Source organism: Vipera ursinii (assembly GCF_947247035.1).
Source record: "Vipera ursinii genome assembly, chromosome: 3".
Lineage (NCBI taxonomy): Eukaryota > Metazoa > Chordata > Lepidosauria > Squamata > Viperidae > Vipera > Vipera ursinii.
In genome coordinates, this window is record NC_139516.1 from 200,063,830 (window position 1) to 200,088,152 (window position 24,323).

Here is a 24,323-nt window from a genome sequence, read left to right on the forward strand (position 1 = left end):
GTAAATTACAGAAATCCAATCACCAGAGGATTTTCTTGTAGGATTTGATAGAAAACTCATTTCCAGTTAGAACTAAATGTGCAGAAAGCAAATGATGAAAAATGCCATTTGAGAAGATAAGAAAAGATCTAACTGGTTCTCTTGTGTTTTTCCATTGTTAGGAATTGCCCGAAAATGAACTTCTGCATCCTCCACTAACCATCTGTGTGGTTGACTGGAGAGCCTTTGGCCGTAGTACTCTAGTTGGGACCCACACTGTTAACTGCCTTAAGCAGTTTCTGTATAAGCCCAAGGAACCTCTTGTTTCCTTAGCCAAAGAAGCTGACATCATAGAAGTGGACAAAGGTAAGTCATGCCAAAAGTCCAGTCAGAATCCACTGTTGGAAAGAAAAATCTTCAGGTATAGTCCAAGCCAGGAATAAGAAAATGGAGACTGCTTTAGGAAAGAAGGTCCAGTTTATTGAGTTGCAGAACCCACAGCAGCATATGGTTCTGGGGCAACTGACCAACTGATGTGATGAGTACAAGGATTTTTATACAGTTTGACAGCATTTCGTAAATTGGAGGCTTGCTTTGTGTACTTTTGTTATTAGATTTGTTTAACTTGTTTCACAAAGGTTAGCAAAATAGTTACTTCCTTGTCAAACAAATGTGATTAATTTTACCCCTGTTGGGGGAAAAAAGTCTTCATCATGGTTCAGTCCAAGCTGGGAATAAACATGGTGACTGCTTTAGGAAGGAGGTTGCAGTTTATTGGAAGAGGAGAGCTAGACAGGAAGATGGCTCTGGCAGAAAAAGAGAGTGAGCACATGTAGGGAGTGGGTTTTTATATGCTCTGGAGCCTTTTGTTTGGAGTTGTTTCCTGTTCCTGTTTTGAGGCTTTGTATTTCCTGTGTCATGTATTTTGACCTATGTCCCTTTGGCATCTGTGAGTTAATCCTATTATTTATTTATTATTTATTAATTTAATTTATATATATACCACCTCCCGAAGGACTCAGGGCGGTGAACAGGGCAATACATAATAAAAAACAAGATACAAAAATTAAAAAGTAATTAAACAGCAATGCCCGTAATAAATTAATACAGATTAAAAAAGTTAAGATCAATTTATAAAACCCAACCCCATCCCATCAGGCCAGGCCAGCTTGTTCAAAAAGGTAGGTTTTAAGATCGCGCCGGAAGGAGCGGAGATCAGGCGCCATCCGGAGCTCAACCGGAAGATGGTTCCATAAATCCGGCGCGCCCACAGAGAATGCCCTCCCCCTGGGGGCCACCAGTCAGCATTCTTTGACCGGTGGCACCCTGAGGAGGCCCTCTCTGTGGGAGCGTACTGGGCAGAGGGAAGTTGACGCCGGCCGCAGGGGCTCCCCAAGGTATTCCGGACCCATGCCATGTAGGGCTTTGTAGGTCATTACTAACACCTTGAATCTCACCTGGAATACAACTGGAAATCAATGCAGCTTGTGGAGCAGAGGTGTGACATGGGAGTGTCGGGAAACTCCCAACACAACTCTCGCAGCTGCATTCTGTACCAGTTGGAGCCTCTGAGTGGTCTTCAAGGGTAGCCCCATGTAGAGAGCGTTGCAGTAGTCAAGATGAGAGGTCAGGAGCGCGTGAGTGACCATACGTAGGGCATCCCGGTCTAGATAGGGCCGCAACTGGTGCACCAGGCGAACCTGGGCGAAGGCCCCACTATGTCCTGTTTTAGACTTTGGGTGGGGTATGTAGATTTTAGGTGTCTTTGTCTTCTTAATCTTCTAGCTTCCAACCTTCCTGGATTATTTACATCTGCATTTCTATAGAGCTGGTTTCTGCTTGGGGGAGGGAGACCTGGGGCTATTAAGAAAAACTGGGCATGCTTTTCTGCCTATTCAAGATCCTTTGAGGAAATATATTTTTCTGCCCTTTTAATATTTCCTTCTCTGGGGGGGGGGCTGACTTCCCACACCCCCTTATCTTTAGTTTGTCTATTACCTCCATTGAGCTCTCTTTGTGAATCAATAGGCTTGATTCAATGTTTCTGCTTTTCGCTATAGCCAGGGATTTCATGAGTGAAACGTTGTTTCTGTGTTTCTTTTCCTGAGTTTTATTCTTGTGATTTGGGGGGGGGGCATAGTAAAAAGGATTGGGGGTGTGTGTGCGTTCTTACCACACCACCCTCTTTTCTTTTCATAGAGCCGTGAAGATGCCAGGCCTTGGAGACCAAGCTGCTCCTGTAATTAATGGTTCTTTTTGTGACATCTATTTTAGCAGGATTTATTGATTAATATTTCATTGTTAAATTTTAATGTTTGATTTATATTGTTGAGCTGAGCAGCATGGAAGGGTAGTGGTGGTGGTGGTGGTGGTATATGGGTCTGATAAGGGTAATCCTATAGGTCCTTTCTCTGTAGGCTTCTCTTTGTCATCCTCTGGCATCTGCCATCTCCCTCAGCCTTCTTCTACAACTGCCTACCCCTCACACTCACCCATTTCTTCAGAGCAACCTTATGCTCAACAGGCATTGAGCTTGCAGTCTTGTGAGTAAGCCTGCTGCTCTGGCTTACTCACAAGAAGGCCGGTGTTCTTCCTTTACCTCATCCACATCTTCCATTACAATTGCAGAAGTGGCTGGCCATTGACTGCTTCCTAGTGTGACCGGCCCATGGTCACCCAGCTGGCTTCTTGCCTGAAGCAGGACTAGAACTCACAGTCTCCCAGTTCCTAGCCCAATGCCTTAACCATTACCTAAACTGGCTCCTGTGTCATTAATTTGTTTTTCTTTGCATTTAAGCTTTATCCCATAATTTCACAGTGTGAAATAAGGCCTCTGGTTCCCAGGCTGTACCTCATTGATTAACCTACCTGCATGAAAGACTAGTCAGAAAGCTTAAAGGTTTGTCTACCTCTGATCTAAGAGATGTACTGTTGTACAGCCACTTATATGGGAGAACCAGCCACAATATCCTGAGTCTCAGGTTCTCCATTTGGAGTTCGGTTTGGGGGAAAAAAAATCACTGCTCAAGATCAGAGAGGCAGTTTACGTTCGAAGGAGTATTAATTTCAGATTAGGCGCAGAAATGTTGGAACAGGAAGCAAGCATCTGATAGATGCCCTGGGTCACCACCCCACCCCCACCCCCATTTTTTTCAATAACAGCCAAAATGGGCATTTAGAATCATATCTACTTTAGGCTGATTTGCATAATATACTTTTATTAATTTATGAACTATAGTATTTGTATTTAAGACAGGAATTATTGAGTTTAGAGAGGAAGTTGAACCAGTTTAGTCCCATACAGTTTTGGTACCTGGCTCAATAGTAGTTTACTGTGAGAAGGATCTCCGAGTCCTAGTGGACAATCACTTAGATATGAGCCAGCAGTGTGCTGCAGCTGCCAAAAAAGCCAACACAGTGCTAGGCTGCATTAACAGAGGGACAGAATCAAGATCACGTGAAGTATCAATACCATTTTACAACGCCTTGGTAAGGCTACACTTGGAATACTGCATCCAGTTTTGGTCACCACGATGTAAATAAGATGTTGAGATTCTAGAAAGAGTGCAGTGAAGAGCAACAAATTATTAGGGGACCGGAGGCTAAAACGTATAAAGAACAGTTGCTGGAATTGGGTACGTCTAGTTTAATGAAGAGAAGAGCGAGGGGTGACATGTTAGCTGTGTTCCAATATCTAAGGGTTTGCCACAAAGAACAGGAGGTCAACCTATCCTCCAAAGGATAGGTTGGAGGCAGGACAAGAAGCAATGGATGGAAACTAATCAAGGAAAGAAGCAACCTAGAACTAAGGAGAAATTTCCTGATACTTAGAACAATTAATCGGTGGAACAAATCTGCCTCCAGAAGCAGTGAATGCTCCAACTCTGGAAGTTTTTAAGAAGATATTGGACAACTATTTGTCTAAAATAGTGTAAGTTTTCCTGCCTGAGTAGGGGGTTGGACTAGAAGACCTCCAAGGTCCCTTCCAACTCTGTTATTCTGTACAGCTGATAAGACTTTCATATTTAGAACATTGAACAGGTGGTCTTTCTTGTTCACTTTTATATATTAACGTCTTTCCAGCTTCACCTGCCGTAGCAGATGTTCCACCACAACCTCAGACAAGTGATGATCACATTTATGTTGATGTTGAACATGGTGAGCCTCATTTAGCCATCCCAAAAACAGAGACGGCAGCAGTTACTATTCCCCTACCAGCTCTTTTACCACCGGCTCCTTCACGGAAATCTTCATTGGCCTCTTCCTCTAGACCTTCAAAAGATGAGAGACTAAAAGTAGGTAACATTCAATTTTGGAGCTTTTTGCATTTCCCACTAGACAGTGCATTCTCTTCTATATTATTAAACAAGGTGCAAAAAAATATACCAGGCTGAAAGACACATACAGATAGTCCTCGACTTATGACTGCAACTGTGCCCAAAATTTATGTTGCCAAGTGAAACAGTTGCGAAGTGAATTTTGCCCCGTTGGATGACCTTTCTGTTAAATTAATAACACGGTTGTTAAGTGAATCAGTCTCCCCATTGACTTTGCTTGTCGAAAGGTCTCAAAAGGTGATCACATGTTCCCGGGACACTGCAACCGTCATAAATATGACCCAGTTGCCAAGCCTCCGAATTTTGATCACGTGACCATAGGAATACTGCAACAATTTTAACTTTGTAACTTTGAATGGTCACTAAACGAACTAGCGTAAGTTGAGGACTACCTGTATTACAAGTAGGGATGTTTTCTTCTGAGCTCATAAAACATATTTGTATGTGAGACAGATCCTTATGTTCTATTTATTTATTCATCACATTTATATGGCTGCCCATCTCGCACAAATTGTTCTGTTATTATTTACCGTTTGCAGAGAACATGACAGAAGGGAAGTAAACATATACAGACAATCCACCTAATTACAGGTAGCCCTCGACTTACCACAACTGAGCCCAAATTTTTTTGTTGCTGAGTGAGACATTTGTTAAGTCAGTTTTGCTCCATTTTACGACCTCTCTTGCCTCAGTTGTTAAGTGAACCACTGCGGTTGATTAGTTGGTGAAGCTGGCTTCCCCATTGACTTTGCTTATCAGAAGGTCACAAAAGGGACCACACGACCTTGGGACACAGCAGCGGTCATAAATGTGAACCAGTTGGCAAGCATCTGAATTTTGATCATGTGATGATGGGGAATGCTGCCAAGGTCATAACTGTGAAAAACAGTCATAACTGATGCTGTAACATTGAATGGTCACTCTAGACCAGGGGTCTTCAAACTTGGCCCTTTTATGACTTGTGGACTTCAACTCCCAGAATTCCTCAGCCAGGCACACTGGCTGAAGAATTCTGGGAGTTGAAGTCCACAAGTCGTAAAAGGGCCAAGTTTGAAGACCCCTGCTCTAGACTCTAGAAAGAGTACAGAGAAGAGCAACAAAGATGATTAGGGGACTGGAGGCTAAAACATATAAGGAACGGTTGCTGGAATTGGGTATGTGTAGTTTAATGAAGAGAAGGGCGAGGGGTGACAGGATAGCAGTGTTCCAATATCTCAGGGGCTCCACAAAGAAGAGGGAGTCAAGCTATTCTCCAAAGTGCCCGAAGGCAGGACAAGAAGCAACAAATGGAAACTAACCAAGGAGAAAAGCAACTTAAAACTAAGGAGAAACTTCCTGACAGTTAGAACAATTAACCAGTGGAACAACCTGCCTCCAGAAGCAGTGAATGCTCCAACACTGGAAGTTTTTAAGAAGAGACCGGACAGCCATTTGTCTGAAATGGTATAGGGTTTCCTGCCTGAGCAGGGGGTTGGACTAGATGACCTCCAAGGTCCCTTCCAACTTTTCATTATTATTATTATTGTTTTTGTTTTTGTTTTCGTTGTTTTTGTTGTTGTTGTTATATGAACTTTTGTAAGTTGAGGACTGCCTATATATGCAAAAGTTCTACGGGGGTATGGCGGTGGCTTCATAACTGGATGTCCAATTCAGCTATCCAGGCAATCACCTTTGGCATTGCTTCAGGCAAATCTTCTGCGGAACCAGAGAATGCATGTTGTGAACAATCTTGCACAATGTGCTCAATAGTTTGTATATCAGTACCGCAATCACAACAAGGGGAATCTTTCCATCCCCACTGATACAGGGCAGAGGCACATCTTCCAGCATCACACCGTATTACGTTCGTAGCTTTTCTTAAACTACCCTCGACAATGCTAAATGAGTGACAACGATCAGATGCAGCCGTACTGCCCTTTTGGGCCTCGTCACCATGACACACAGAAATGCATAAACTCAAATAGACTGTATCTATATGACTGTGGCACTATAATGTCACATTATTATACCCTAAAGGCTATGGATAAGGAAGCTATTTTGTATAGTTGTTTGGGGGAGCATAAGCTAGGAGGAGTATCCATGCTGAAAATTGTTATACAGTTTAATGCTATCGCTCAGATAGGCCTGATTTGAAAAAAAGAGGGGGAAACCCCAGAAAGACCACAAAAGTAAAATGTACATATTTCTTTAAAAAAATAATCTCATCTTTACTATTTTTATATATAACTCAAGATGTTGAACACCGGCTAATATAGGTAGTCTTCAACTTATGGCCACAATTGAGTCCAACATTTATGTTACTAAGTGAAATATAAGTAAGTTTTGCCCCATACTTTTCTTGCCACTGTTGTTAGGTGAATCATTGCAGTTGTTAAGTTAGTAACCTGGTTGTTAAGTGAATCTGGCTTCCCCATTGACTTTGCTTGTCAGAAGGCCGCAAAGGGGGATCACCTGACCCCAGGACCCAGCAACGGTCATAAATGAGTCAGCTGCCAAGCATCTGAATTTTGATCATGTGACCATGGGGATGCTTGCAACGCTTGTGTGAAAAACGGTCATAAGTCACTTTTTCATTGCCGTTGTAACTTTGAACGGTTTGAACTAAATGAACTGCGGTAACTTGAAGACTACCTATATTTTTTGTCCTCCTATGTCTCCCACTAAAACAGCCCTACAAGGTGGGTTAGGCTGAGAGAGAGTGACTGGATCAAAGTCATCCATTGCCTTTCATACCTAAAAGAGGACTAGAACTAACAGTCTCCTGGTTTCTAGACTGGTGCTTTAACCATTAGACTAGATCATATTGGCCTATGATTCATCATTCTAGAAGAGATCCAGTTTTAAAACATCCGTATTTTGTATTTCTTTGTCATAGACATTTGTGTAAATTGGAAACGTTTGTTAGGAATTGCTGTGTTGCTATAATTAAAAATAGATGCAAAACTACATTTTTGTAAAAACAATTACTCCCAGCAAAAGTCATTCTTCCCTGTAACTTTTTTTAAGGACCGCACAAAATCAATTTACCGCTCTACCAAGAGGAAAAAAAGAACTCTTGCTGATGAATCTGCTGAAAATGTCATTGACTGGTGGTCAAAGTATTATGCTTCGGTAGAAAAAGCACAAAAGGTAGGCAAATTCATAATGCACATTTTAATCTATGTCTCTATGTAATATACATTTTTTTAGGGTTAAAGTTAAAGAATAGCTCCTTTCCAGGAGTTTGCAGCAAAGAAAAGTATTCCTAATTAAATCCTGAACTCATTGGTAGCTTCACATTGCAGTAAACAAGGACATACATTCAATTTTGCAGCTACTAAGATGGTTGGACGAGCAGGCACAAAAACAGACAGGGAAGTGATTGAAATCTGGGAAATGGGTCCCTTGTCAGTCAACAGGAGTCCTGATTTACCACCAGTTTATTAAGTACCTAGAAGACTAGGGCTAATCAGCAGAAGCCAAGGACAGCCAATGACTTAATAGCCAGCCATCAACACCCCAATCAACATCTAAAAAGCCACATACAACAGGCACACAGAACCCACACACACTCTGCTAGAGAAAGGTTCCCTGAAGATTGACTCCAGCATGAATCTGAAAGCTCGGAAAACAAAATCTCTGGTTCTGGTGACCGATCCAGATTGGATCCTGCGACATTATCCTGCGACATGTATATTTGCCTTCATTCCTAATTAAATAATTAAATAAGAGAAAGTAAATATATTGAAGCTGGATTGCAGTTAAGTAACGTGTTCTGTATTTTCATAGTTATCTAAACTTTTCAATTTATTTCAAAAGGCAAAAGTCTTAGATTTCAATGATGGAAAACCAGGAACATGTAAGTAAATATTTATGTTTTTATCAATAATGTTTTTCATAGTAAAGGGTAACAGTCCATTCTCTCAAAAATACTCATACTCAGTCAATATTGCAATATATTCTAAGTTATCTGTTTGCCTACAGAATATCTCTTTCCCTAGAAAAGGAACTTTTGATCCCACTGAAAATCTTACTTGTAGAAGGAGAAAGAAAAGTCCATTATCATGGCAGTTCTTCTTTATTCCTGTCACCTGCTGTATACTGTCCCATAGGGTATCAGTGGAGATTCTCAAACATCCTGGTCATGGTTGTCCCAAAGGTGCTTTTTCAAAAGGCAACTGGACTTGGTTTTTCAGAACTGAAGAAGCTTCTTGGATGAGAAGCAAAATGTCTTCAAGGAAAAACAAAGTCCAGTTGCCCTTTGAAGAAGCAGTTTTGGGAGTCCCATGGGTCATTTAGAGTTCCTTAGATCCGCTGAAACAGATAGATAGAGAACACAGGACTACTGGAATGCAAAAGAATTTTACCTTAAGTATGTTGGAAGCAAATGTGGATGGTCTACAGCAGCGGTGTCCAACCTTGGCAAACTGAAGACCCAGTGGACTTCAACACCCAGAATTCCCCAGCCATCATGCTAACAAGATTCAGAAGTTTAGCACATTTCAGAAAAGTCTCTATGTAGATATCAAAAGGCATACTTAAGGCATCTCCACATAGAAGGAGATTCTGAGTGACAAAGGAAATGTTTTTTTTCCAAGATCCTTCTTCCTGGAGAAGTTGCCACCTATGTATTCATTCTTACGTACTACAATTTCATAGATGGAATTCATGGCTACAGAAAACAGGCTGGGGGTTATAGACCCTCTTTTTGCATTCACATGGTATGTGAGGCTATTTGGCCATCCCTCTCATAGAGCTTTCTAACTTAGGAAGGGTAATGTTTGTTTTTCCCTCCCTCTGATTGTGCTTTGATGTACACCTCTGTAGTCACTTCTGGCGAAGAAAAAATGGAGAAATACTGGGTATTCATTATCTACTTTGGCCCTAAATCTGAAAAATTAATCTAAAGTTCTAGCGTAAATGAGCAGAGAGAGGGATTGCAGGAAAGGAGTGGGTTAAATCAAGCTATATACAGTATAGCACACAGGTCTGCAACCCGCGGCTCCGGAGCCGCATGTGGCTCTTTCAGCCATCTCCTGCGGCTCCCAGTCCTCTGCCATGTGCAGTCCAAAAAACAAAAAAGTGGGACTAAAAAAGTTCAACCAATCAATTCAAATATGCAGGGTAGGTGCATATCTCGCCTTGGCTCCACTCTTCAGTCAAACCCTGTTCTGCGCATGTGCGCATGTACGTGCATGCGCACACATTTTTTGCGGCTCCCAGTTTTTCCTTTTGTGAGGGAACCGGTTCTGAGTGGCTCTTTCACTGTTTCAAGTTGCTGACCCCTGGTATAGCATCTTGGAGAAGTTTTATTAAGAAGATGGTGCCTTGGCACATAATCTTATTTTTTGTATTTTTGTTATTAGCTGGGAAGCTGGTGAAGGTGAGTGGAATGATAATCATTACATCACTGACACAGCAGAGCCTCTGGGAGATTTAATTATGCAGGTTATTTGCATTTGCCCCCAAGTGAAGTCTTTTAATCAGTTAGCCAAATTATACAGAGTTGTTCTTTCTAATTCTATATTCATGTTCAGTATAATTTTGCCTTCATTTTGAATGGAGTTCTGCTGTTTAGCAGCCTATATGTTATGGTATGTGGGAAAGATCTTGGAGAGCGGGCAAAGAGATAATGCCTAGGGCACGGGTAGGCAACCTCGGCTCTATTATGACTCATGGACTTCAACTCCCAGAATTCCTGAGCCAGCCATGCTGACTCAGGAATTCTGGGAGTTGAAGTCCATGAGTCATAAAAGAGCCGAGGTTGCCTACCCCTGGCCTAGGGAATGCTCAGATAAGAGAGGGCATAGCCCACAGCTGTATAATAGATGGAGAAAGAGATTCAGAAGGGACCCTTCTCAGGCTGTAAAGGAAACAGCTTGAGATTTGTACCTTCAGACCTGCAAGATTCTGTTAAGATTGATAGCTTTACAATAAAGTAGAATTAGGTCATCTTGTCACGTTTCCTGTTTGTCTACCTGGAAACACTGACACCATGTGCCATTGTTCCTCCTGTTGTCTTGGTAAAGACAGAACAGGCCTTCATAGAAATTATGGCCCTAGGCATCAGATGTTGGCTTGGAATATCTGAATGCTGGTATGAAGGAATCTGAAATATTTTGCCAGACCTAAAATCAAAGGCTGTTTAAATAGCGGGGTTATTTATGAAGAGCTATTTCAATCAAAAAGGAGTGTGAAAAACAAAGGAGTATGGTGTGAAGAGTGTGAATGCTATGCCGGTGAAAATATGGAAATGTACAGCACAGGTGGGCCTGAACATAAGCAAAACTGGAGCCGGGTTTTTTTGGCATTAGTTAGCTGAGCTTACAGCAGGGATCTCCTAACCTGGCAACTTTAAGACTGGTGGACTTCCACAAGTTGCCAGGTTCGAAGTCTTCTAGCTTACAGTGACGAAACTGGAGCACAGTGAAGGTCCTCGTTGGCTTCCACTGTACTTGACAAAAGCCATATATAAAGCAGTTCCAGCTTGTGTCACTATATTGTGGACAGCCAGTCCTGTGGCCAAAAAAAAAAATCTCCAGTACTTCAGGCATACCTCAAAAAGCTGGCTTATTTAGGAGCTGAGAGACAGAAGGAAGAAGGAAAGCAATGGGACAACAATCCCAATCCTAGTTTGGGTAATGAAACGTCTGCAAGAAAACAACCAAGCTCAGAAAGCACCAAGGGCCCCTCATTTCAACCCTGAGCTACAAATATTCTCCTTTATTGGAACCTTTGTGCTGGCATTCTGACCTACTCAAAATGGGGAGCCCTCATATCATGGATATTGCATGGGAGGGGCACCGTGGCACAAGAGCGGCCATGATGGATCTTGTGGCCAATCAAAAGAAGTCCACATTTTGGAAAGAATACTAGTGTTGGTGTTCCCAGCTCTTTCCTCTAAGGCCCAAGCTTGCTTCCAACCATTCCAGTGTACTTATTATCTTTTTTTCTGAGGGTGTGACTCAGAAAGCCCAATTTTTATTTTTGAAATTTACTTAGCTGGGACCTTGGAGTGTTATGGTGCAGGAAACTTGATGTCAGGACCCACCCCAAACCACGTCTTAGGAAGACTCTTGGAGCCAAATCTAGTCCAAAAGGAATCTTTACTATGACATGCTTGGTTGTAGGAATACAAGACAGGACTTAATATTGTTCTACAAACTAAAACCTTATAAAGAGTTCCTGGTTCAACCCCCCCCCTTAACCCCATTTGGTCAGTCCCCCATCATTTACCTTGTATCATCCCTCTCGTGGGAAAAAGGAACTTAGGACCTTTTATGTTTATTGCTCTCTTCCTAGACACAAGCCAGATGCTACCTGCCCTAAACCTCCCTTTTGTTCCCCCAGTTCAAAAGGCTTCTCTTTTCCTTTGAAATGCCTAATACAGGCTCAATACACATTCGTTCCCTCCTCCTCGGAAGATGGCAGAATCCAGGAACAACGTTTTAAACATACATTTATGAATATGATATAAATGGATCTGACACTTGACTTTTGCTGAGCGGCTTGTGGCCGTCTATATTTTTTAAATCTACAAAGTAAATAGGATGGGATAGTGAGCCTGTATAGGTCTCAGAAGACGATTCTGGGGACCAGCATTTTACTTAGTCCCGCAATGAGTCTTTCCAAGTAGGTCAGATGTTTAAAAATGTCGATAGGAGAGAATATTTGAAGCTCAGGGTTGAACAGTCGGGCCCTTGGTGCTCTCTGAGCTTACTTGTATGACTGTAGAACCGAACGTTGGAGAGTCCCAAGGACCCTGCTGTTTAAAGATAGCCCTGAAAACCAAATCAATTATATTGAAACTCACGGGCGTTAAGAGTGGGCTAAAAAAAATATATCAAAATCCAGGCATTTGTGGTGCAATCGAATCCTCTCCAGCTAGCCGTGGTGATCACCTTGTTTTCAGCCCTGCCCGTCAGACCTGCCATCCTGCTGCACCAGTCCTGCTTAAACAGATGCCAGACTGCCATAAAAAATGGGTGGAGGGGAGGGAGCTGAGGGGTGGGATAAAAGGGGGAAGGATAGAGGAAAGGAAAGTGAAAGTCTTCGTGCAGGCTGCTCCAAGGTCACCGAATGGAATGCAACACCTGCTGGCCCACGCAGCTGGGGACTGTTACCAAAATAATTAGTTTAAATACTATTAGACACTCACCAATAACCAGGGCAGGGCTGGGACCTAAAGGGGAATGTTAACTATATGCTTTGGGCTCGAAACACCAGATTTGGCTTTGCTACTTTCAGTGCTTTTTTTGTAAAAGAAAAAGGTGCCGGAACTCACACATGTCATACAACCCGCCTTGCCTACCCTACAAGGTTCCATCCAAAAAAGGTGCCGGAACTCCATTCTGAGCATTCTATGACAAAAAAAGCCCTGGCTACATTGTAGCCAATTGGCTCTAGTAAAGTATATTTTCTATGCCCATGGGTCCAAGAGTCCTTCTTTGATAATGGTCTAAGGGGGGGTGGGGGGGCAGCTGACAATCTTACCCCTTAGAATGCCCAAGGTTAAACTTAATGACGGCTTTAATGATGATTCTGTAGCGCGCGCCCCACTCCCAAGATGGGATATTAGAGAATGCCATGTTTTCAGGACAATGTTTACAGTCATTTATGTGGTGAGGTTGCCAGCGTCAGTTGCACTTTCAGTGATAGTAGCCTTGAGTTTCATCCTGGGCGCAGAAATATAATGGGAGCAAACAGAAACTTTGAGTTGCCCGTCTAACCGGAATTTTGTCTGGATTTGTACAGTCCATAGTACCTAGCAGTTCTATTTTTGACAGAGCCATTCCAACCACAATAACTGTACTTGCATTTATATAGCAAAGGACACGACAAACTCTGTAAGCTTTAGCACTGAAGATGAGCCAGATAAAAAGAAGAAGGAGAAACTGCTGAAAGCCCAAGTGAAAGAGGTGTCTCCCAGGCTAGCCACCATGGAGGTAAAGTTAATTATGATACATTCAGGTCTGAGAATATTTCATATTCATACTGCTTTCATTTGGAAAACTGAAATCCCAGTTTGGAACTCTAGCACAATGTTTGTGGAATGCGGGACAGATGGTAAAGTTAATTATGATACATTCAGGTCTGAGAATATTTCATATTCATACTGCTTTCATTTGGAAAACTGAAATCCCAGTTTGGAACTCTAGCACAACTGTTTGTGGAATGCGGGACAGATGGTGTGAAATGAAACCAGCTCTAATTCTGCACTCCTATAGGAGAAGGCCTGGCAGAACCCAGGGGAGGAGTTAAAAGAGGAATCTGCCTAGAATCACTATGTAGCCACAAGCAGACTAAGTACAATCTCCCTTGAATTTCTTTCACCCTTATCTAACTCCAAACAAGTGTTAACTGTTATTTGAGAAGATTCCCGTGGATAGATGTTTTAGCAATCAGTTTAATTGGACCTTCATGTGTGGACCTGATCTTCCATGCCTGATAACCCTTCTGAATAAAATGGGGCACATAAAAACAGATCTTCTGGATCAAAAAAAGATTTATATTATGAAAGCAAGAATGTACATCTTATTTTGTGTCAATGATTGTTTCAAATTTCGGAATATGGAAGCTTGTTTAACAAAACTGACAGGAAACATCATTAAATATGCTTTATACAGTGCGCTGCTACACTGAAAGGTGTTGGTCTGTTTATTTGATAAATTTATGAACTACAGGTAGCCTTTGAGTTACAACTGTTCATTTAGTGACCATTCTAAGTTACAACGGTACTGAAGAAAGTGATGCATGACCGTTTTTCACACTTATGACCATTGCAGCATCCCCATTGTCATGTGAAAAAAATTCAAACTCTTGGCAACTGACTCGCATTTATGACGGCTGCAGTGTCCCAAGGTCATGTGATCACCTTTTGTGACCTATTGACTAGCAAAGTCAATGGGGAAGCAAGATTCACTTACTGTAACAACTGTATTACTGACTTAACAATTGCAGTGATTCACTTAACAACTGTGGCAAGAAAGGTTGTAAAATGGGGCAAAACTCATTTAACAAATGTCTCACTTAGCAACAGAAATTTTGGGCTCAATTGTGGTCATAAGTCAAGGACTACCGGTATAGCGTAATTCAGATTCTCAGGGCATATAAGAACGTTTATATAAGAAATATAAAAGAAAAAGAGTAATAAAAGCCATGTATTCCTAAAATATAGTAACAAAATAGCAAAAAAAGAAATGGGAAAAAACAGAATACATGCAAATTAAATACATTAATAGAGAAAAGGGGAAAAAACTGTCCTTTTTTTCCTTAGTAATGAATTTTGGTCCATTTCCCACCCCTTCCCCCCAAGGTCTATGAGGGTGATTTGGAGAGTGAGTTCGACAATTTTGAAGACTGGGTAAAAACATTTGAACTCTTTCGAGGCAAAATTACTGAGGAAGATCATACTGATTTTGAAGACAGGATTGTCGGGAAATTTAAGGTATGGTTAAAGACGGACGAAATATATGTGTGATATGTCAAGGATCAGTGTTTTACAAATGTTCATGTCACTCATTAGGCTGTGTACTGCTTCAATCTTCCCAGTGTGCAAACATAGATGGCCTTATCTACATAGATTGACAGTCCTGCTTTCCCCCAAAATCAAGTCGGCTCTGTTCCTCAATGATCTTTGCTGGCTGAGGAATTCTGGGAGTTGAAGTCCACACATCTTGCTGAGTTGCTGAGGCTGAGGAACAGTGACTTACTGTATATGTAAATATTGAGAAGTGGACAGAGGGGTATATTGATAAATAAGCCAAACTCCTCACAATGCTGCAGCAAAACGAGGTCAAATATTTTGTAGCTCTTCACTGATTGACAAATAAAGATAATTCTCAGAACAAAAGTGGGTAACCTATATAAGTGATTGAACAATTTGGGGAGTGTTAAGGCTGCCATAGATTGCTTACAAAGTAGATAAGATTAAATAAAATATGTTGAAAATTTTCCAAGTTTTGAGTTTTTAGAGTGGCCTTGATTTTCCCTCCTTCTTTCCTTCCTTCCCTCCCTCCCTTTTCCTATTTGGACTCTAAGTCATCTTAAGCTTACAGTACATCAAGTTTAAGCCATACTATTTTACGAAATACACCATTGTTCTCAACCCTAGCAACTTTAAGATGTGTAGATTTCAATTCCCAGAATTCCCCAGCCAGCATGAATGACAAACCATCCAAAGTCCACACATCTTAAATTTGCTTAATTTTTTACTTTGGCAAGTCAACAAAAATACAGCACTGGCCTGTTGTTCTAAGATTGTTAATCTTATAATTGCCAGACTAAGGTAAGCAACCTAACAGCAGATAAACAAATCTGAAAATCTGAACGTTCATTGCAGAGTTGCTTCCACATCTGTTTCATTCCTTTTAATACTAGACTTAAAATAACAATGCCGAGATATCGCCAGAAGTGACTAAAATATTAAATAAGATCGTCCTTTACAAGAAATGAAAGAAGAGCACCAACACAATATTAAGGGGGAATAATTTCAAAAATGATTGGGGTTTTTTTGTCTGCATTTCCTGAGGTTACTTGACATGAGTAATTTAGCCATGTTACATATATTTACCAAAGGGCTGCTTCTGCATATACAAAACTCCTGAAGACTGTTCCTCAGGCGACGGAGGTTCCCCCAGAATTCTGCAAGGCCTACCCCCAAATCAGTCAGTGAATGTTCTAATCAGAGTATACATTGTGGCGGTAAGTATCCCTTTAAACTCCTGTCAAATTCTTCTTTTAAGTTAAAAAAAAGATTCCATGGTTCCAGTGCAAAAAAGAATTCCAAAATTACGAAGATGTAAAGACATATAAAGAGCAAATAAGTTGCACATCTACTTGTAGGAGGAGTGGCAGACCTTGGGGGTGGAGTTAAAAGAGGGATCAATCTAGAATCCCTATGTTGTCACAACCGAACTAAATTCAACTTCCTTTGAATTCCGCTGATCTTCATCTAACGCCACTGCTGTCAGTTGAGTAGATTTCTGTGCCTAGGCATGATTAGCAATAAATCAGTTTAATTGGACCTTCATGTGTGGATCTGATTTTCTGCACCTGACATGTGCTGGCTGAGGAATTCTGGGAGTTAAAGTTCACCCATCTTAAAGTTATCAAGGTTGTGAAATACTATTTTAGAGTGATGGAGAGATTGCGCAAGAATACCACGCGCGTGCACACACACACAAACAAACACACATCTCTTCTGCCAGCTCTTGCTCAGAACAGATTGCTCAAAACAGAAGCAAGAGCAAATTGAAAATAATCCTCAGCCTCTAGAAAACCAGTAGGAAAACAGAAGCTTCTCTTATAATGGGAATATATTTGGGAAAGTCAGATTTAGTCTCATTTTTTATTTTAAATTAGAACATTTTCCTCTTACTCAATGGGGAAACACTGGAAATCTTGTATAAATGGTAGAATTGGGAGGAGTTCAGATCTGAAGGAGAAGAACGGAAAAGGACCAGTCAGTCACTCCTTAAACTGCACGACTTTTTCTGAGTTTGCACATCTGCCCTTCATAGATGCAGCATGACCCTGGAAAAAGAAAAAAATGTGGTTTATCTTGTTTATGTATTCTACTTGTGTGCTGCCAAATCAATAGAGACGTTGTTTCAGGGTGAGGGAGAGTAAAAGGAAGGGCAGGCCGCAGTGTGCCTCTTTTGTTGCCCTTGTATGATTGGTGCCCTCAGAGCCCACCTTGGTTCACAGAATCATAGAATCCTAGGGCTGGAAGGGACCTTGGAGGTCTTCAGGTCCAACCCTTGCCGAAGGCTTTTCTTTGAAAACCATCTTTAATCTACAGAAGAGCATTTATTAAATAATATTTTTCCCATTTTTTTGCAGGCGTTTAATCTTAGTCCTGCTGATCCTGATGGTAAATCTGATCCTTATATTGTGCTGAAATTGGGGAAAACAGAAATTAAGGACCGAGACAAATATATTCCAAAGCAATTAAATCCCATTTTTGGGCGGTGAGTTCGTTAAATGTGCATAGTGTTTCACGATCAATGAGTTTACTTTTGATATTTTTCTTCCCTTCAGTTGTATTTATTAAATGTTGAAATGTCACAGTTTGTAAATCTTGGTTCTCAAAAACTATGTGTACTATCTAATCCATAGTTATCTATGCAGAGAGAGGTATAATTGGCAAGATGTTGAATGTGTTATGATACAAGTCTCACCCTTTTGGGTGTACATCTTAATAGCTGTCTACCTTTGTGATTATTTTGACACAATGGCATAATGACAAATCATTTGAATATCTGTTAAGTCTAAAGTGATATTCTCTTAAGAATATCTCTTAAGTTTAAAGTCACTCTTCTGTAATTAAAATATTTGTTTTTCTTATGCAACTTTCTGCATTAGATATATCCTATGCTTGCAACAGGGATGCGGTGGCTCAGTAGGTTAGGACGCTGAGCTTGTCGATCAGAAGGTCGGCAGTTTGGCGGGTCGAATCCCAAGTGCCGCGTAACAGAGTGAGTGCCTGTTACTTGTCCCAGCTTCTGCCAACTTAACAGTTCAAAAGCACATAAAAATGCAAGTAGAAAAATAGGGACCACTACAGTGGGAAGGTAACAGCGTTCCGTGCATCTTTGGCGTCTAGTCATGCCGGCCACATGACCATGGAGACGTCCTCAGACAAGTGCTGGCTCTTTGGCTTTGAAACAGAGATGAGCAGTGGCCCCTAGAGTTGGAAACAACTAGCACGCATGTGCGGGGGAACCTTTACCTTTTATGCTTGCAACACATTGCAGAATTATTAGTTTGGTCTAGAGATTACTTCACTCCTCTTGTAGGTTAGAGTGGCAACGCCCAACCTTTTGGGCACAGGGGACCATTCTGTGGAAGGCGGTTTTTCCATGGAACGGGGGAGCATGGATTTGCTCACTGCTTCACTTGCTTACGCAGCCTGTTCCTGGCAGGTGACAGACCAGTGTTGGTCCACGGCCCGGGGGTTGGGGACCCCTGGATTGGAGGAAGAGTAAATGCTTGTACAATAACAACAGCAGGACCCATGGTTGCATTTGAATCAGTGCATTCTGATACAAGAATGCACTGATTCTTGTATCACCATCTCTTATGTGATTTTAATATGCTCCATTAATAATAGTTACATGGCTTTATTGATACATAAAACAAACAATTTTCCATGCACAGAAATGCTGTTAAGAGGCATGACATCAGGAATTCAGAGAGATGGCTTACATGATTCAATCATATTTTCAGTAATTTTTGGTAAGAAAACAAGAGTGTTTCCATGTTAAATCACCCAGAATAAAAATGCCAAAGGACTTCCAGTTCCACCCTGTAGTGATCCAGCTGAGGGATCGTGAGGCTCCACACCCCACGGCTGATTTCGCCCTGCCAGGGGACCCTAAAAGAGTCAAAAGTCACCCAGGAAAGATGACAAAGAAGGAGGGGTGCCCTGATGATCGCAGAATGATGGCGCTCAATCTGCTTGATCTGGGGGAAGCCCTCCAACCTGACAGGAGAAAGGCTAGCTGCACATCAGTGTCTAGCTCAAGCTACAAGCAGCCGAAGTACAAAAGCACAAACCAGAACAACGGTGAACAGTGTGCTTGAAACTGGGTGAGAATATCAATCTTCTCTTTTCTATTTTGTAACTGATTCCCTGGAAAAAATCCCCAAAGCAAGAAATCCTCCAAAAGTGAGGGAGGGGACTAAATGGAATGGTAAATTACCTTCTAAGGGGGAAAGAAATATACTGGAATGAAATTACTAACATTATAGTCTGGATAAATCTGAAAATTAAGAAAACTGTTAAGACTTTATACCCTAAAGAGTGTTAATGAATTTATAAAAAAATAAAACATTTTTTTTAAAAGTTGGAAAATAAATAACTACTGACATCTAGTGGAGAATCAGAGTAACTCAGAGTAACAGTAACTCTGACTCAGAAACTGGCAAAACGCCCAGAAACAAAGAATAACCTGGTCCCTTGAACTTTAATAATCTTCAGCCAAATAGAAAACAGCTGAGAACAAAGAAAGAAAATATACTGGGCAATTTATAAGCTTAAAAATGTATGCAGAAGAAGAAAGCTTTAACTGTTGTCTAAGCTCAAGAATTGTTTGCAGAAAAAGAAAAAAATTGACTTCTGGCTAATCTTCCAGGGGGGCAACTTACTAGAAGGCTTCAAGGTGGCTAAACACTCTGGATTACAATTCTGACTGGTTGATAACTGACCCCTGAATAGAAGAATTGTTATAAATACTGCTTTCATTGATACCTTGACAACTGGAAACTCATTGGATTAAAAAACTATATATAAAGATAAAAACTAAATAAGATTTGGTGGTTGGATTTTGAGATTGGCTGACTCAATAAGGCTAACTACAGAGACTATGGAATTGGTGAAAGATTATTTGGAGGGGGGAGACGAAATGGAAATTGCATATTTATCTAAAAGAGACAGGAAACCACACCAATTATTCCCTTCTGAAAGATTTAGCCTGGAACATCAGAGATCTGCAGGAATAATACTCCAAGATGAGACAAGTACTTTTCAGGAAGAAATGTACGCAATGCTACAACAGATTCAAATGACAAAAGTTTCAAACCACAATGAGATCAAAAACAACTTTGATGGCATAAATGAGCACATCTTCAACCTAAACTTAGAATTAAAAAACTCTCAGAAAATGATGATAAAGAATGAACAAACAAATTAGATAACAGAACACAAACTAGAAAAAAGTGACTTAAATAGGGAAGCTACAAATGAAGAGAATTATAACTTAACACAAACAGAAAAAAATCTACAAGATTTTACTACAACAATGAAAATGGAAAAAATATTTTATCTGACAAGACTTCAAAACAAATTCGGGGGAAAGAAAGAAGATTTAACAAAATGGATTATAGAGCTGCCAGGAAAATCATCAGAGTCTGGGAGACAAAAAGTGTACATCCTACTCAACCTATCCTTTACACTCCCAGGAACACCTACAAAAATACAGGAACTTCCTGGCGAGTGGAATATATTAACTTGGAAAGCTGTTTGGCAAAAGAAGAAGGCTAGAGTTAGACTTAAGAGATCTGATTCGACTTACCAGATGGAGTACTACATGACTAAACATTTGTTTGAATATGGTTAAAAGAATAGATAATTTTGGATATAAAGGGGCCCTATAGTAAGAGGGATAAGAGATATAAGTAGTATAGTATTTTTTATAATATATAAAATGTTAAAATACTGGGATGAGGTATGTGAATGGAAAGTTTAGACATTTAAAGGTACCGGTAATTAAATTTGAGAGAATTATGACTGAGAAGAAGGATTTGAATACCGAGGGGAAAGTAAGCTTAAATAAGATTTTTGAAAACAGGACATATAGTGACTCAACAAGATGACTTTTATAATTATAGTTGAAATATAAGCCACTCAGAAAAGATGTTATATGTGGATGTTAGAGGTATAAGACATATAAGTAGTATGGTATCTTTATAATATATGAAATATGAAAATATTGGGAAGGGGCATGTAAATGAAAAGTTTGGATACTTAGGTAATTAATTTTGAGAAAACTATGACTGATAAGAACGGTTTGAATACTGAGGGGAAATCAAGTTTAAATAAGAATTTTGAAAACAGGACACATAGTGACCTAACAAGATGACTTTTACAAATACAATTGAACATAAATTAACTAGAAAAGATGTTATATGTGGATGTCATTGTTATCTGTACAAACACAGTATTGAAAATATTACATTTATCTAATGTTGACAAAGGAGAATACCATTGGAAGAAGGGAAGATCAAGGAAACATACTATTAAATAATATATTGATCATGGAATTATAGAAATTAATTATTATTGGTTGTTTTTTCAAATATACAAACCCAGACAACACGCTGTTTACTAAACACTAAAGATTGTTATTGCAAAAAACCAATGAAATATATATATATATATTTAAAGTTGAATGCCTGCCACGCTTCATAATCTTTTTCAAATTTGTAAAGTTTAATTTAGAGGCTGAAAGGTAATAATTCTCCAGGAAGAGCATGACCCCACCTAAATAAATTCCAAACAACCTTGATTAATAAGAGTCAGTCCTCACAAGAAATGTTTAGATGAACCAACACTTTGGAAAAGAGAGCCCAAAGAAGGAAAATGGATGTTATGAGACCATATTTAAAGCCAGCATTGTAAATATTGTCACTAAGCTTCCAAACAATGTTCTTTGGTCTTTGTAGTCTTTGCCAACCTGGTAGCCATCATAGTGAGTGGGATTGTATTCCCATGAATTCCCTAGTTTTCTGGGGGTTCAATTCTGGGTGCAGGATATGGGCATTTCCACAAACATACGGATTCCCTTTATTTAAAGTGTAGACTTCTGCAGAGTATTAAGCCATGTATAGTCAACCTCAGCAGGTAAAAGCACCTGACTAAGGTGATCTAGATTTGGTATAGGAATCAGGCCAGATCTTTGGATGGAAGACTGCTGGGGGATCCCAAAACTGTAGCCTAGACTGGGAAGTAAAAAAAATAAATAAATCCCAGAGGAAGATAACTATCATCAAGAAAACTACATGAATGTGTCCAGTGCTTTTTTTGTAAAAGAAAAAGGTGCCGGAACTCACACATGTCATACAACCCGCCTTGCCTACCCTACAAGGTTCCATCCAAAAAAGGTGCCGGAACTCCGTTCTGAGCGTTCTATGAGAAAAAAAAGCCCTGAATGTGTCCATAAAGAAAACTCAGAGATTTTATTGCTGTCTGTGCTAAAAATAGAGATGTCTATAATTACTTTGCCAACCGGTGTGACTAAGCTTGAAGAGTTCCACCTGTTAATTTTCATCTGGTTACCTTGCTTAATTTGTTGCTTCTTCTTTCTTATATTTTCCTTGAATGATACTATCCGGTTGTTTTGTGTTGTTGATTAGTTATCCCTTTGTGGCGATACCAGCTAGGGTTTTCCAAGAAAAATTGAACTAACGTAAATGAAGCCCATCATAAATGGAAACTTTGAATGCAATTATTTTTTTTCCTCCATCTTTTCTAGAGGCTGCTTTCTAGTGCGTTCTTCCCATCTGAATGTCCATCAGCCTCCATTAAAACAAACTTCCCTCCCCTCTCTGTAGGATAACTTGGGAAAACCACACCTAATATAATTCTTCACATGGACGTACACTGTTAGCTAATATGGTAACGTCACCTCCACTCTACATCACTAACGACCTGTCTTGATTTTAGTGAGTCTTGTTCTTAAGTATGCTCAGGATTGCAGTCCAATGGTTATTGAATGTGACATTATTTTTTAAAATCTTTTTGCATTAGGTCATTTGAAATTCAGGCAACTTTCCCTAAAGAATCCTTGCTTTCGGTCCTGATCTATGACCATGATTTGATCGGTTCAGATGACCTCATTGGAGAAACTAAAATTGACCTAGAAAACCGCTTCTACAGCAGGCACAGAGCTACTTGTGGATTACAAAGCCAATATGAAATGTAAGGTCCCTCTAGGACATTCAGTCTAGGAAGTAACTGATGGATATGGAAATTATGCAGGTTCAGAAACTTCTAGAGGAAACTAGAGGTTGCTGAGGGTGTAAATGTTTGTGTAAGTTTTGTACAGTGTGGCAGAGCTAATTTTGACACACGCTTTGAAATGAGCTTCTTTCTCAGCTTCTTCTCTCTCTATAATCCTCTCCTCTCCTTGAAATTTTAGTGAAGGATACAATGCTTGGAGAGACGCACTCAAACCAACTGAAATCTTGAGCAGGTTATGCAAAGATAACAAACTGAATGGGCCAATCATGCAACCTGGAAAGATACAAATAGGGAACAAGATCTTTACCGGACAGACTGTCTTTCAAGGAGATGAAAATGGTAACTACATTGGCACAGTCATAATTATTACCCACATCAACAATACTCAGAGTATATCCCAAGTGGAACAGTGTTTTTGCCACTATCTAAAAATATTGGGTGGTGCATTATTATTTTCATTAGTACCGTTTATTAATAATAACTTATTGCCAATTAGCTTGCAGATCTAAGCAATGGTGGTTGATTTAAAAGGCTAGGCAGAGTCAGACTGGGCTGGTACTTTTGTCAAGGACCTTCAGCAATCCCAGGATTGTGAATGAAAAATTGAAAACCTGTGGGAGCCTGTGGTAAATTAGCATCATCCTGCAGATCTGAAAAGCCATATGGACATTGCAGTGAATAAACCAGGAGTCGTGTTAAACTAAAAATGCATGCAGGCATATGCACCATTTTTTTCATAAGGAAAATCATGCATTTTCCAGTCTTACTGGAAAGATATTACTTTCCAGAGTAAGGGACGGAATAAACTTAGATACTTTCCAGAGTAAAGGTGGAATTTAACGTGGGTCAAATTAAATCTGATTTATCTGATTGTTTTAAAGGCAAGGACCAAGCTGCTCACTCATGCTGGTATCCCATTTTTTTGTTTTCTTTACTTACTATTTAGTAAAGTTCCTTCTAGGCAATATCTTCAATTTAACTCAAATAGGAACATTTGTTTTTTATATACCACATTAATATAGCATCTTCAGAAGTCCAAACTCTGCTTAGATTCCAAGCTGCCACCAGTTGAGACCTCCTTCATCGTAAGAGTGTAATTACTCACTGTGTTAATTGATGCAATGATATTAATCAGTACATTAACCTTCTAACTCAGGCCTGTCTGTTCATTTTTATACTATTCTTCCTTGTTCAGAGGGGGAATCAGTGGAATCATATGAACACCTTGCTTTGAAAGTTTTGCGTTCCTGGAATGAAATTCCAGAGGTTGGATGTAAGTTGGTGCCTGACCATATTGAGACAAGACCTCTTTATCACAAAGATAAGCCTGGCATGGAACAGGTAAATGCTGCTACATCTTTGATAGATGGCAAAAAGTAAGCTTTGCTTATTATATTACTTTCAATAGTAGACAATATATGTAACTCAGGATTGAACTGTTGGTTTCTGAGTTTGGTTATTTTCCTGCTGATGTTTTGTTATTAGGAAAAATAGAAGATTTGCAG

General features: G+C 40.1%; 1 protein-coding gene across 3 annotated transcripts in view; it reads left to right on the forward strand.

Annotated features, from left to right (window-relative positions):
* FER1L6 (fer-1 like family member 6) overlaps positions 1-24,323 on the forward strand; it is a 102,856-nt gene that overhangs the window by 63,112 nt on the left and 15,421 nt on the right. For all 3 annotated transcript variants that reach the window (XM_083360546.1, XM_083360548.1, XM_083360547.1), the window contains 11 exons: positions 162-345; positions 4,063-4,274; positions 7,323-7,445; positions 8,115-8,154; positions 13,122-13,240; positions 14,611-14,742; positions 15,873-15,998; positions 17,139-17,266; positions 22,606-22,776; positions 22,997-23,157; positions 24,014-24,159. In XM_083360546.1, coding sequence (XP_083216672.1) covers positions 162-345; positions 4,063-4,274; positions 7,323-7,445; positions 8,115-8,154; positions 13,122-13,240; positions 14,611-14,742; positions 15,873-15,998; positions 17,139-17,266; positions 22,606-22,776; positions 22,997-23,157; positions 24,014-24,159 — 1,542 coding nt within the window. The remainder of the gene's footprint in view (positions 1-161; positions 346-4,062; positions 4,275-7,322; positions 7,446-8,114; positions 8,155-13,121; positions 13,241-14,610; positions 14,743-15,872; positions 15,999-17,138; positions 17,267-22,605; positions 22,777-22,996; positions 23,158-24,013; positions 24,160-24,323) is intronic.